General features: G+C 42.4%; 1 protein-coding gene across 6 annotated transcripts in view; it reads right to left on the bottom strand.

The window, feature by feature from the left end:
- Prr14l (proline rich 14 like) overlaps window positions 1–13,874 on the bottom strand; it is a 78,690-nt gene that overhangs the window by 61,152 nt on the left and 3,664 nt on the right. For 5 of the 6 annotated variants that reach the window (XR_008217678.1, XM_052736276.1, XM_052736277.1 and 2 more), the window contains exon 2: window positions 4,181–4,706. The exons of the other annotated variant lie outside the window; for it this stretch is intronic. Coding sequence is in view for 4 of the 5 variants with exons in the window: in XM_052736276.1 (XP_052592236.1) it covers window positions 4,181–4,657 (477 nt within the window). In the remaining variant the exon portion in view is untranslated. The remainder of the gene's footprint in view (window positions 1–4,180; window positions 4,707–13,874) is intronic. 6 annotated transcript variants of the gene reach the window in all.

Below are 13,874 nucleotides of genomic sequence, written 5' to 3'. Positions count from 1 at the left end.
CTTACTGTGGGTCAGGCAGGAAAACTCTAGCTACAGTTTGCTTTTGCTTTTTTTCTTTCTTCAAGTTAGAATCTTGCTTTATAGCTGTCTGACCTGATATCCACTATGCAGTCCAGGGTGGTCTTGAACAGACGGCAATCTTCCTTCCTCACCCTCCCAAATAACAGGACTACCACCACGCCTAGCTGCAGCTGTCTATGTGGTAGCCTGCCAGTCCAGTAAGGGTTATTATTTTGTGGACATCTTGTTCTGGAAACCTGAATGCTGTGTAAATGGCATGTCTTTGTCTGAGAGGGCTGCAGTGTTCAGACTGCCACAGTATTTGTGACCTGAGAATGATTAGGAACTACTACTACCCCATGCTGTCCAATGAGTCTAACTGTGCCCAGCAGGCTCACTTCTGTTGGCTAGCCATCCAAATGCTTGAAGGCTCTTCTCAAATCTCCTGAGATTTAGGGGGAAAAAAATTCTCCTGACTTGTCTTTCCTAAGTTTCATAAGTCAGACATGCAACAACCCAGCTTCCAATGGTGTGTTTTCAGGTTCTGTTACCCATGTGAATTGTTGTCCACAAGAGCATTCATTACTGCACATGACATGGAGGAGAGTGAGGAACCCTAGTGTAGAACACAATTCTTCTTGATCCAGGTAAGACAGTTCTGTTAATCAGATGATCAGATAAGAAGAACCTCTTTTCTTGGCAGCAATTCTATAGATCCAATTCTGTGTTTTGTTTATTGTTCTGCTGAGGACCAAACTCAGGAGGGCTCCCTGCTCTACCACTGAATCTATGAGCAATATTAACCGACCTGTTAAAACTGCAGGTGTTTATTGTTTTGTTTGTTGTTTTGGCAGCACTAGGGGATGCAACTGCACCTCCTGCATGCTAGCCAGGCAAGTGCTCAGCTACTGACCTGAACCTCCAGGTTAAAATTCTAAGTCTGTTTTCTCCAGGTACTTCTTTTGGAATGATGTACAAAGTCAACCTTGACTACATGGGGAAATAAAGGACTAGCCTGGGCTACAAAAAGGAACTTGTCTCAACAAGCAGAGACAAACCAAGAAGTTGGAAGACAGAAGAAACTGAAGAAGTAGTACAGAAATTGATAAAGAGATATATGAAGAGTGGCTGAGATGATCCAGGCTCACAGAATACTCCAGTCAAGACTAGCCATAATCCTAAATTTTCTCAGGTTCCCCATAAGGTTGCCAGCACCCCCAATCAACAGGAAATAATCTAGAGAACTACACCCACATTCCCAAAAATAAATTATGGATCTTTGTTATTGTTTAGGGGGGTTGGTTACAAGTTGTTATGGATAACGGTCAGGAAAAAAGCTAAACAAAGGAGATTAGATTCAGGGATTTTGTTCTGAAAAGAAAAAGGGAGATATAGAAATGCTAAGATAAAATGGTAAATTATTGAATCTACTTTAATCTAAAAAACTATTAATCTTACATGTTTTATATTAGTATGGATTTTGCTTTACTGATATAAATTTAAAGCTAATTTTGTTACACTGTATGTATATTTCTACTCTTGTTTAGGGTATTATGTTTATGCAGCTCACTTAAAAATGTAATATATAATTAAGAAAAAAAAAAGAGATCTATGAAGGGGGTGGTGATTTGAATGTGAATGGCCCCCAGTGAACACTTGTTCCTTCATTGGTAGAACTAGTTGGGAAGGATTAGGAGTTGTGGCCTTGTTGGAGGAGGTGTGTCACTAAGGGGTAGGTTTTGAGGTTTCAAAAGCCCACATAATTCCCAGTTGTCTCTCTGCCTCCTGCTTGTGGATCAGATCTGAGCTCTCAGCTACTGCTCCAGCACCAGGCCTGCCTGCCTACTATCATGCTCCCTGCCAAGATGTTTATGACTCAACCTATGAAACTGAAACCAATAAACACTTTCTTCTGAAGTTGCCTTGATCGTGGTGTCTCTTCAGAGTAGGAATAAACTAAGACAAAGATATATTTACATCAACAACATGGAACATTCCAATGTACTGAAAGTCATGAGGATTCTACTTCCCCCAAACAAGGTAATTTGGAAGTATCTACAACTTCAGCTAATTCTTTTCTCCCATCCTTCAATTAATAATTTAATTTTTTTAAAAAGTTTTATGTGTTGCTGTGTGTGGTGGTACACATCTTTAATCCCAGCACTTGAGAGACAGAGGCAAGTGGATCTCTGTGAGTTCAAAGCCAAACTGGTTTATATAACAAGTTTCAGGCCAGCTAAGACTACAATAAAAAAAAAAAGTATAAGTATATGTGTGAGTGCATGCATGTATGTGCATCACACGCATGTCTGGTACCCAAAGAGTCCAGAAGACACATAGGAGCCCCTAGAACTAGAATTACGTAAGGTTGTGAAATTCTCCATGTGGCTACAAAGCCAGGCATGGTACTGCACTTTTCTAGTTTTGATACTCAAGAAGTTGAGGCAGGAGGATTATCTTGTATTAAAGGCCAGTTTGAGCTACAGAATAAAGACCTTGTCACAAAAACAAAATCAAACAAGCTAAAACTAAAAAAGAGCTGGTTCAGCACTTTAGGAGGCACAGACAGGCAGATCTCTGAATTTGAGGCCAGTGTGGCCTCCAGAGTGAGTTCTAGGACAGCCAAAGCTACAAGGAAAAGCCCTGTCTCAAAAAACAAACATACAAAGCTGGATGGTGGTGACGCACATCTTTAATCCCAGCACTGGAGAGACAGAGGCAGGTGGAGCTTGGTGAGTTTGAATTTCTGGTCCCCCTTCCTCCCCCTCCAGAGTGCTGGAGTCAAAGGCACTTACTACTCCTCATTTTTCCTCCTGTACCCCAGGCTGGCCTCAAACTCACTGTGTAATCCAGGCTGGTTTTCAACTCCAAACAACCCTCATGTCTCAGTGTCCCAAGCACTAAATCTCTCTGTGTGTATGTGTGTTATATGTGTTGGTGGTGTGTGTACATGTACGTGTGCTTACCCATGCCTGCACATACAGAGGCTAGAGGTTGCTATCAGGTGTCTTCCATCTCCACCTTCCCTTTTTTTTTTTTTTTGCAAAGGTCTTTTTGTTTGGTTTGTTTTTGACACAGGGTTTCACTGTATGACATTTGCTATCATGGAACTCACTATGTAGAACAGACTAGCTTTGACTCAAAAGATTCACCTGCCTCTGCCTCCTGAGTGCTGGGATTACAGTCACGCACCACCACAGCCAGGTCAAGATTTTTACTTTTTTTTTTTTTAAAGACAGGGTTTCTCTGTGTAGCACTGGCTGTCCTGGAACTCACTCTATAGACCACCTCAAATTCAGAGTTCTACTTTCCTCTGCCCCCCCTCCCCCGAGTGCTGAGATTAAAGGCATGTGCCACCACCATTACCCACTGCAACCATGCTTTTTGAGCAGGGTCTCCACTGAACCTGGAGCTCATAGATATGGCTCAGTTAGCCAGCCAACGAATTCCAAGGATCTGCTCTCTCTGCTACTGAGATGCTGATGTGCCTGGCTTTTTTATGTGGGTGTAGAGGATCTGAACTTTGCATGGCAGATGCTTTACCAATTAAACCATCTCCCCAGCCCTGACACATAATTATCTAACATCATGTGTAGAAATACATTATTTTGAGGGGCTGGAGAGATGGCGCAGCAGTTAAGAGCACTGACTGCTTTTCCTGAGGAGTCGGATTCAATTTCCAGCACCCACATGGTGGCTATAACTCCAAGATCTGACACCCTCACACAGACATACATGCAGGCAAAACACCAATACACATAAAATAAAAATAAATTTAAAAAAAGAAATATATTATATTATTTTTAGAGACTCAATAATCCATGCAATATTGAGAGCACAGTAGTGTTTTCTTGGGCCAGGGACTGGAGCCATGGCTCAGTGGTTAAGAGCACTAGCTGCCTCTTCCAGAGGTCCTGAGTTCAGTTCCCACCACTCACAAGGTGGCTTACTATCATCCAGAACACCACTCCCTGAAGACACAACATCCTCTTCTGGATTCCACGGACACTGCACATATGTGGTACAAGACAGAACAGGCAAAACACTTATACACATAAAAAACAATTATTTTTAAAATGTTTCAAGACTAAGTCACAGGCTACCTGTCAGAATCTGTGATTAATCATCTGCAGTGTCATCGCTCACATTGAACGGATCTGCATCAAGACTCATTTCTTACCTGACTGGGGCAGATCTTTTCTTTAGTAGCTGTGGAATGTTGGCATGGGTCTTCCTTTGCTCCCTCACAGGGGTCTCGGAAAACTTCGGCCCGGTCTCCTTGATCTCTGAAGACCTCTGGCTCCATGCTCTTGATTCTCTCTTCCCTATCCAAGAGCTCAAAAGCCACAGGCCCTCTTGCTGTGGGCTCCACTAGTCCGCACCACCCAATCTTGCCCCCATAATCCAAGGTCTCAAAGGTTTCTTCACAACAGCCTTCTGCATGGGTCCTCTGCAGCTCCAGGAATGATGCCCTACTCTGACTTCTAGAAGAGCTTGAGGCTCCAGGTTTTCTATCTGGAATCATACTTGGCTCCTTCTCAGCATGAAGCTCTTTGGAGACACTGACTGAGAGTTCAGAGTATAACTCCTGTACCACAGCAGGCATGGAGGAATCAAGTGGGACTGGCTGAGTCTCTACTCCAGATGACAACAGCATTAGGGCAGACGGAGATTAGGAGTCAAGTCTCTTACATCAATGGTTTACCCTGACACAAATCAAAGGAAGGGATACACGTTTAAAACCTTGACAGGGAAAAAGAGCTATTTCAGTTCACTTGGGGTGAAATATGGAAAACAGCCAGGTGGTGGTGGTGGTGGTGCATGCCTTTAATCCCAGCACTCAGGAGGCAGAGGCAGGCGGATGGACCTGGTCTACAAAATGAGTTTCAGGATAGCCAGAGCTGTTACACAGAGAAACTCTGTCTCAAAAAAAAATGGAAAACAGATTCAACTTCAAAACTTCAAATTCTCAAATACCAAAATGTCTATTGAAATGGTGGAAAAACACACATCTTAATCTTCAATAGGCACATCATTGACCTTAATTAAAATACTGCCTTGTGAATACTGTTTAAATGTGAAGCACAGAACATAGCTTAGTGGTAGAGCACTTACTTACTCAGGATATATAAAGCCTGAGTTCAAGCCTCAACACCACCAAAATTAACTGTTACCACCAAGTGTTGGGGCTCATACCTGTGATTCTATTATTCAGGAGGCTGAGACAGGAGGATTAAATCAAGTGCAAGAACAGCCTCAACTACAGACTGAGTTCGAGACTATCCTGGGTTAAGATTGAGCTCCTATCTTAAGAATGTGGGGGAAGGCCGGGCGGTGGTGACGCACGCCTTTAATCCGAGCACTCGGGAGGCAGAGCCAGGCGGATCTCTGTGAGTTCGAGGCCAGCCTGGGCTACCAAGTGAGTTCCAGGAGAGGCGCAAAGCTACACAGAGAAACCCTGTCTCGAAAAACCAAAAACAAAAAAAAAAAGAATGTGGGGGAAGGAGGGGGGTGCTAGCAAAATGGCTAAGTGGTTAAAAGTGTATACTGTTCTTGCAGATGACCTGAGTCTGGTTCCCACAAGTCTGCACCCATGCTGAACAGTTCAAAACTATCAGTACCTCAAGCTCCAGGAGGATCTGATGCCTCCAGCATCTTTAGGAAACTACACTCATCTGCATAGATACACATAAATACACATAATACAGAACAGCCAGGCCTGGTGGCACATACCTTTAATCCCACTACTCAGGAGGCAGAGGTAGACACATTTCTGTTTTGTTTTTTGTTTTTTTTTAACCAGCCTGGCCTATATAAGTGAATTCCATGCCAGACAAGGCTCCATAGAGAGACCCATATCTCAAATAAATAAATAAATAAATAAATAAATAAATCTTTTAAAGAATTTTAATTCAGAAAGAAAATTGAGCAAACAGAATAAAGACATGAATGTGCACCCCAAAGCAGACCTGATATCAACTAGAAAATAGAGGTGCTTCTCTAGCTGATTTCAAGGCATGAACTTAAACGCCCTTGTTCACAGATATACCTCGGGCTAGGCGCTTGACATACGGCAATTCCTCAGGAAGGTTTGGGTTTCTGTTTTTTTACATATATGTATTTGTGTGTGCACTGGTGCACATGGAGGGCACAGGACAGTTTTCAGTGTCATCGTCAGGAATACTATCCACCTCCTTTGAGACAGAGTCTCTCATTGGTCTAGAGCTCGCCAATTAAGCTAGACTGGAGGGCCAGCAAGCCAGAGAATCTTCATCTCTTTGAGACAGGGTTTCACTATGGAGTCCTAGCTGTCCTGGAACTCATTCTATAAACCAGGCTGGCTTCAAACTCACAGAGATCCACCTGCTTCTGGGTTGTGGAATATTTGTATACTGTATGAAGATGTATTACTGTGACTGGTATAATAAAAAGGTAAACTATTGGCCAATAGATAGGCTGGAGGAATAGGCAGGACTTCTGGGCAGAGAGAGAAAGAAGGAGGAGGAATCTAGGCTTGTGAGAGCGAAGGCAGGAGACTTGGAGGAAGCAGGATGGGCAGTGCATGACAGAACATAGATTAATAGGAATGGGCTAATTTCAGTCAGAAGAGCTAGTTAAAAACAAGCCTAAGCCAAGGCCAAGCTTTCATAATTAATAAGTCTCCATGTCATTATTTGGGAGCTGGCTGTCAGGACAGAGACAGACCTTTCACATCTCTGCCTCGGAGTGCTGGGATTAAAGGCATGGGGCACCACCACCCAGCTAACACCTGGCATTTTTATGTGGGTTCCAGGGATCAAACTCAGGTCTTAGCTATCAGTAAATTTTTGGTGAATGAATATATGTTGAAGGATATTGGAAATTTTAATACATTTACCTTTCTTCTTTGAAGGAAGATACCGGAAAATGCAATTCCATTCCTTTACAAACTTGAGATCTATCTAGACAAGACAAGTTCCTAACTAACCCAACTCCTTTAGCAGAATCCTTTTTGACTTTTGTTCAACTTCTTGAGATTCTCCAAGAGTTTTTATAGCAACCACCTATTTAATTCACAGAACAGTCCCGTGAGCTAAGCAGAGCCAGTATCCCCTTCCCGTTATAGATCTTAATACCACAGCCGAGGAGGTAGAAAATGACAAGCCTAATATGATATACTACGGAAGAGGAGGACTCTCAGAGGACTGCCACTGTGTTGGTGGCTAAATGTCTTGTACTGACTGCTAGAAACAGGCTATTTGCTGAAACACTTCACCTAAGTATTTTGCAGTAGTAGAGAGATGAAAATATAGTTCAGGGGTAGAGTGCTTGCCTAGCATGCATGAAGCCTTAGGTCATTTGTGGGGGAGGGGCTGGGGGAGAGAGAGTGAGAGCACAGAGAACACACTCGAAGCCACATGCTAGTTCTTTTTTTGTTAGTTTTTGTTTGTTTGTTGTTGTTTTGTTTTTTGTTTTTGATAGAGTGTCTCTGTATAGCCCTGGCTGTCCTGGAACTAGCTCTGTAGACCAGGCTGGCCTCAAACTCAGAGATCCACCTACCTCTGCCTCCCAAATGCTGGGATTAAAAGATGTACTGGCTACATGCTAATTTTTTTTTTTTTTTTTAAACAACAAAAAAGGGTTTTCTAAAATTCTTGGGCCAGGGACTGGAGCCATGGCTCAGTGTTTAAGAGCACTAGTTGCCTCGTTCCCACCACTCACAAGGTGGCTTACTATCATCCAGAACACCACTCCCAGGAGACAAAACACCCTCTTCTGGATTCCATGGACACTGCACATATGTGGTCCAAGACAGAACAGGCAAAACACTTACACATAAAAATTAAACACTTAAGTAAACAAGATTTAGGGAATATTTGCTTTTAGATGGGAGGTGGCACACATCTTTAGTATCAACACTTGGGAAGCAGAGGAAGGCAGAACTCTGTATGTTGAGTTTGAGATCAGCCAGGTCTACATAGCATGTTCTAGGCCAGTCAGAGCTGTATAGTGAAACTTTGTCTCAAAACCAAAATTACCTAATTTGAAGGCTGGAGAGATATGGCTCTGGTTATGAGCGCTTACTGTTCTTACAGAGGATCTAGATTCCAGCACCTACATCAGTTAGCTCACAATCAGCTGTAACTCCAGCTCCAGGAGATCTGACACCCTCTGGCCTCTGAGGGCACCTGAATGCTTGTGGTGTACATAAACTAATGCAAGGACACACACATATACATTAACTTAAAAAAAAATGAATAAGGGGCTGGTGAGATGGCTCAGCGGTTAAGATCACTGGCTGCTCTTCCAAGGTCCTGAGTTCAATTCCCAGCTACCATATGGTGGCTCACAATCATCTATAATGAGATCTGATGTCCTCTAGACAGACAAGAGCACTCACAAGTAAAAAAAAAAAAAAAAAAAGCAACAACAACAAAAAACAAAAAACAAAGCAGGGCAGTGGTGGCACACGCCTTTAATCCCAGCATAAGGGAGCTGGAGGTAGGTAGATCTCCCTGAGTTCAAGGCCAGCCTGGTCTACAAAGTAAATTCCAGGACATCAAGGACTAAACAGAGAAATCCTGTCTTGAAAAACCAAATAAATAAATAAATAATACTGCCTAAATCAGGGCTAGAGAGATGGCTCAACTGTTAAGAACACTGACTACTCTTCCAGCGGACCCGGGTTCAATTCCCAGCACCCACATGGCAGCTCACAAGTATCTTTAACTCCAGGATCCAACACCCTCACACAGACATACATGCAGGCAAAACAGCAATGCACACAAAATAAAAATAAATAAAAATAGCTGGGCGGTGGTGGCGCACGCCTTTGACCCCAGCACTCGGGAGGCAGAGCCAGGTGGATCTCTGTGAGTTCGAGGTCAACCTGGTCTACAGAGCGAGATCCAGGACAGGCACCAAAACTACATGGAAAAACCCTGTCTCGAAAAACCAATAAATAAATAAATAAATAAATATTGCCCAAATCATTAATCTCACGGTAATAATCCTAGCATTTAGGAGGCTGAAGCTAGGAGAACCTAGGGTTCAAGACCAGCCTGGGTCACTCAGGAAGACCTGGTTTCAAAAAACATAGAAAAAGAAGAGAGAGAGAGAGAAGCCCTAAATTACCCAGGAGAGATCCACTATTATACTACTATATACAGAAGAAACATGCAAAACCCATAGATTCTCCATCTAGAAACAATGTTGTGGGGCTGGAGCAACGGCCGCTCTTGCAGAGGACCCATGTGGTGGCTCACAGCCACATCTAACTCTAGTTCCAGGAACTTGCCACTGTCTTCCAGCCTCTACAGTCACCTGCATTCAGACGGTACACGTACATACACTCAGCATACACACACATACACACACACACACACACACACACACACACATAAAATACAAATACAAACAACTAAAAATCAATAAATATCTTTAAAAAACAGTGGGGGGACTAATTTATTCCTTTCAGAGTTAGAATCTTCCTCTCTGTAGCTACTGGATATTTCTGAAGGCACTTTAGATTTTAGGTCATTTGTCTATGTACATGGGAGTTAGCAGAAATAAACTGGAATTGCTATCTGATGCCAAAAGGAAGTAGGAAATATTCAATTTTAACTTGGTTTGGATTCCTCTTCCTAGTTATCACAACGCACATAAGTGGAGTAAGTACAGGAAAAAACAGTGTAAGGATGCCTCACCAAGATGGCTCAGCAGTTAAACTGCTTGCCTTTCAAGCCCGCTGACCTGAACACAATCCCTGAAACTCACAAGGTGAAGGAGACCCACCCCCCAAGTTGTCCTCTGGCCTCTACATACCCACTGTGGTAAACACAGGCCCACAGTCACATACACCATCCATATATATAGTGTAAATCAAGCCATGTGAAAAGTGCATCTCCCTGTGGGAAGAACACACCTGCAACCGCAGCACCTGAGCAAGCAGGGCTGTGCGTTCACGAACCCGGGATACACAGCCACTCTCCATCAAAGAAAACGAATTGACGGGTGCACACAGGCTTCTTGGGTCGCTGCCACCTTGTGTTCAAGACCTCTTTCTCCCATACCTACCAGGGAGATATGGGTGTTCTCAAAAGCTACCCCATAACTTTCTTCCTAGGTTTCATTTCCTTGATGATGTCACCCTTCCTCGAAGCTTCTCTGCTGAGGAAAACTCAATTCTGTCTCCTTGGGCTGGGGCTCAGTGAAAGTGCTTGCCTGAGTCAGAGGTGAAAACATGGCTCCAGAGTTCAGAATGAGCACTGCTCCTGCACAAGGCCATTGTCAGGTTCCCAGCAACTACACTGAGCATACCATAACCTCCTGTAACTCCAGCTCCAGGGGATCCAATTCCTCTTCTGGTCTCTGAGGCTACCACATGCATGTGCACAGACACACACATACATACAAATAAAAAAAAATATGGGGGGGGTTTTCCCATCCTTAGCACAGAGGATAAAAACACAACAACACAAAAACAAAAACAACCAACCAACTGTTCCTTTGATCACAGTTACCATTATGATTCAAAAAGTCCACTCTTGGGTATACGCATAGAAAAACATGTCTACAAAACACTGGACACAAACATTCTTAGCAGAACTATTCACAGTGGACAAAAAATAGAAACAAATACAAATGACCATTGATAAGTGGATGAACAAAATATTTGTCTAGTTATTCTAAGAAATATTAAGCCATAAAAAGGAACAAAGTACCAAGAGATCACAAAATAGACAGACTTTGAAATTACTATGCTAAGTATAAGAATCCTGTTAGAGAAACCACGAATTTTTTTTTTTTTTTTTTTTTTTTGGTTTTTCGAGACAGGGTTTCTCTGTGTAGCTTTGCGCCTTTCCTGGAACTCGCTTTGGAGACCAGGCTGGCCTCGAACTCACAGAGATCCACCTGGCTCTGCCTCCCGAGTGCTGGGATTAAAGGCGTGCGCCACCACCGCCCGGCGAAACCACGAATTTTAAGGCCTTATTTCTATGAAATTTCAAGCACAGGCAAATCTATAAAGTGGATATTAGTAGTTACTTAGGGAAAAGAATTGGGCCATCGGGGCTGGAGAGATGGCTCAGAGGTTAAGAGCACTGCTTGCTCTTCCAAAGGTCCTGAGTTCAATTCTCAGCAACCACATGGTAGTTTACAACCATCTGTAATGAGATCTGGGGCCCTCTTCTGGCCTGCAAGGATATGTGCAGGTAGAACACTGTATACATAATAAATAAATAAATAAATCTTTAAAAAAAAAAAAAAGAAAAAAGAATTGGGCCATCACAAAGTGACAGGGAATGCGCAGTTTCATTCTGGAATAAAACTGTTTGGGGACTGGACAGATGGCTCAGTGGTTAAGAGCACTTGCTACTCTTATAAAGAACCCGAGTTCAGTTCCCAGTATCCATACGGTAGATCACAACCACCTCCAAAGGACCCAACAACCTTCAAAGTGAACCACACAAATGGAAGAGTTTGAGGCCAGTATGGTCTACACAGAGAGTTCCAACCTACGCAGGGGTACACAGTGAGACTTGGTTGGTCTCCATTATAAATAAATAAGTAAGCAAGTAAAAGAAAAAGTTCTAAAATTAGGGCTGGAGAGATGGCTCAGTGGTTCAGAGCACTGGCTGCTCTTGCAAAGGACCCAGGTTTGGTTCTCAGCATCTATCTACATAGTGGCTGATTTCCGTTAAATCTAGTTCCGGGAACCCAATGTTGTCTTCTGATGCTTGTAGACACTGCAGGCAAAACACTCAAGCACACAAAATCTTTTTTAAAAAGTTCTGAACCAAATGTGGTGGAGTACATCTTTAGTCCTAGCACTCAGGAGGCAGAGGCAGGCGGATCTCCCTGAGTTCCAGGATAGTCTGGTCTACATAGGGAGTTCCAGCACAGCCAGGAATATTTAGAAAGACCCAGTCTCAAAGCAAAACAAAATAAAAGCCACCAAAAATAAAGTTCTAAAATTGATCACAGTAATGGCTGTACTATAAAGTGCATAGACTTGTACAGTTTAAACAAGCAAGCTATGTTAGTTTCTACATGTTTTTACATGGCTTTTTACTTGTTTTTTGTTTCTGTGGTGCTTAAGATCAAGCCCAGGGCTTCAGAAATGCTAGGTTAGTTTACTCTACCATTGAGGACCATCTCTAGTCCAGATGAATTGTATCTTGATGAATTACATCTTAACAAGGCTGATATTTGAGGTGGAGTATTTAACAGTTCAGCTGTTCTATGTATTTTATTTTTATTTTGTGTGTATGAGCATTTTGCACACGTTTATGTATCTGTATAAGGCCAGGTGTGGTAGCGCACATTTTTAATCTCATGCACTCGAGATGAAAAGGCAGTCTGAGGCCAGCCTGGTCTAAAGCAAGTTCAGAATAGCAGGGCTATTACACAGAAAAACCCTGACAAACCAAAAAGGAAAAAAAAAGGCAAGGAAAGGCAGGCTGCTCAGGAGTTTAAGATGGCACTCCATTACATAGAAGTTCCAGGCCAACCTGGGTTACATGAGAACCCGCCTTAAACCCCCACTAATGAACCACATATTAACAGTGTTGCCTAGGAGATGTGCTCAACAATAACCCATTTGTATATTGTACATTAGTGATTACTGTATCTCAGCTGTATTTCGATGGAAAGCATTTGTTTGGAAGGTATAAGACCCTAGGTCTGAGCACCAGCAACACAAAAAAATGAGCTAACAAATAAACAAAAAACAAATAGTATGAGTTACATTACATGGCTTTTATCAGTCTCCCAGATCTAAATACAAAAAAACTGCTAAATACATAACTAGCAAGGATTAGCCTTTTATTTTTATTATTCTTTCTCACTGTCAGCCCTCTGTCTCAACTATCAAAGTTCTCAGATTAAATCCCTAATAAATTTGAAAAACCATCAAAAAAAATCCTTAATAAATGTGTAGTAAAAAGCAAAGAACAAGCTAGTTTAGTCTACAGAGCCAGTTCTAGGACAGCCAGAGCTACAGAGAAACTCTCTCTCAAAAAAAAAAAACCAAAAAACAAAAAAAAGAACGAACAAGTAACATGTTTATAAAATAGAGACAGGGATTTATTTACAAACCTTCTCAATGACTTATAACCAAGATACTAGGGAAGAATACCAGGTCATTACCTAGTTTAAGGTTTGAGCAAAAATTAACCCATTCACTTAAGAATGACTCTTAGCAGGTTGGAGAGATGGCTCAGCAGTTAGAACCAATCTTCCAGAGGATCTGGGTTTGATTCCAGCACTCACATGGCAGCTCACAATGGTCTGTAATTCTGGCTCAGGGAATGTGATGCCCTCTTCTGGCCTCTGCAGGTACCAGGCGCACAAGCAAAACACTCATATATACATAAAATAAAATGTAATGCTGGGTGGTGATAGCACACACCTTTAATCCCAGAATCTGGGAGGTAGAGGCAGGTGAATCTCTTGAATTCAAGGCCAGCCTGGTCTACAGAGTGAGTTCCAGGACAGCCAGAGATACATAGAAAACCCTGTCTGGAAAAACAAAACAAAACAAAAAAAAAGAAAGAAAGGGGGAAGAGCTATTATAACAAGTGACCTCTCATGTGTTTCCAATGAAAGCTCTATAGGGAACAGTTCAGTCTCTGGGCTAGAGCCAGTGTCCCTATCCTGACTCCACTCACAAGCTGCACGGCCTGAAATGTCTTCGGTTTAAATGAACTTTCCTGGGCTTATTCTCCCCATGCAAAATGACCAAGTCAAAATAATCCCAAGAAAATCCCACTGCGAAAAAGATGACTTCTCTTTTGTTTCCGATGTCAGCAGGAGTACAGGGCTCAAACTAATGCCTTCAGGAGGTACTCACGGACATCTGAGGCAGTTTAAGAACACTTTACATACAAGAAAAA

This window comes from Peromyscus californicus, unplaced genomic scaffold (genome assembly GCF_007827085.1).
Source record: "Peromyscus californicus insignis strain IS unplaced genomic scaffold, ASM782708v3 Scaffold_13__1_contigs__length_99412109, whole genome shotgun sequence".
In the NCBI taxonomy this organism is placed as follows: domain Eukaryota; kingdom Metazoa; phylum Chordata; class Mammalia; order Rodentia; family Cricetidae; genus Peromyscus; species Peromyscus californicus.
Note: the sequence above shows the minus strand (reverse complement) of the source record. Positions and strands in the feature narration are given on the sequence as shown.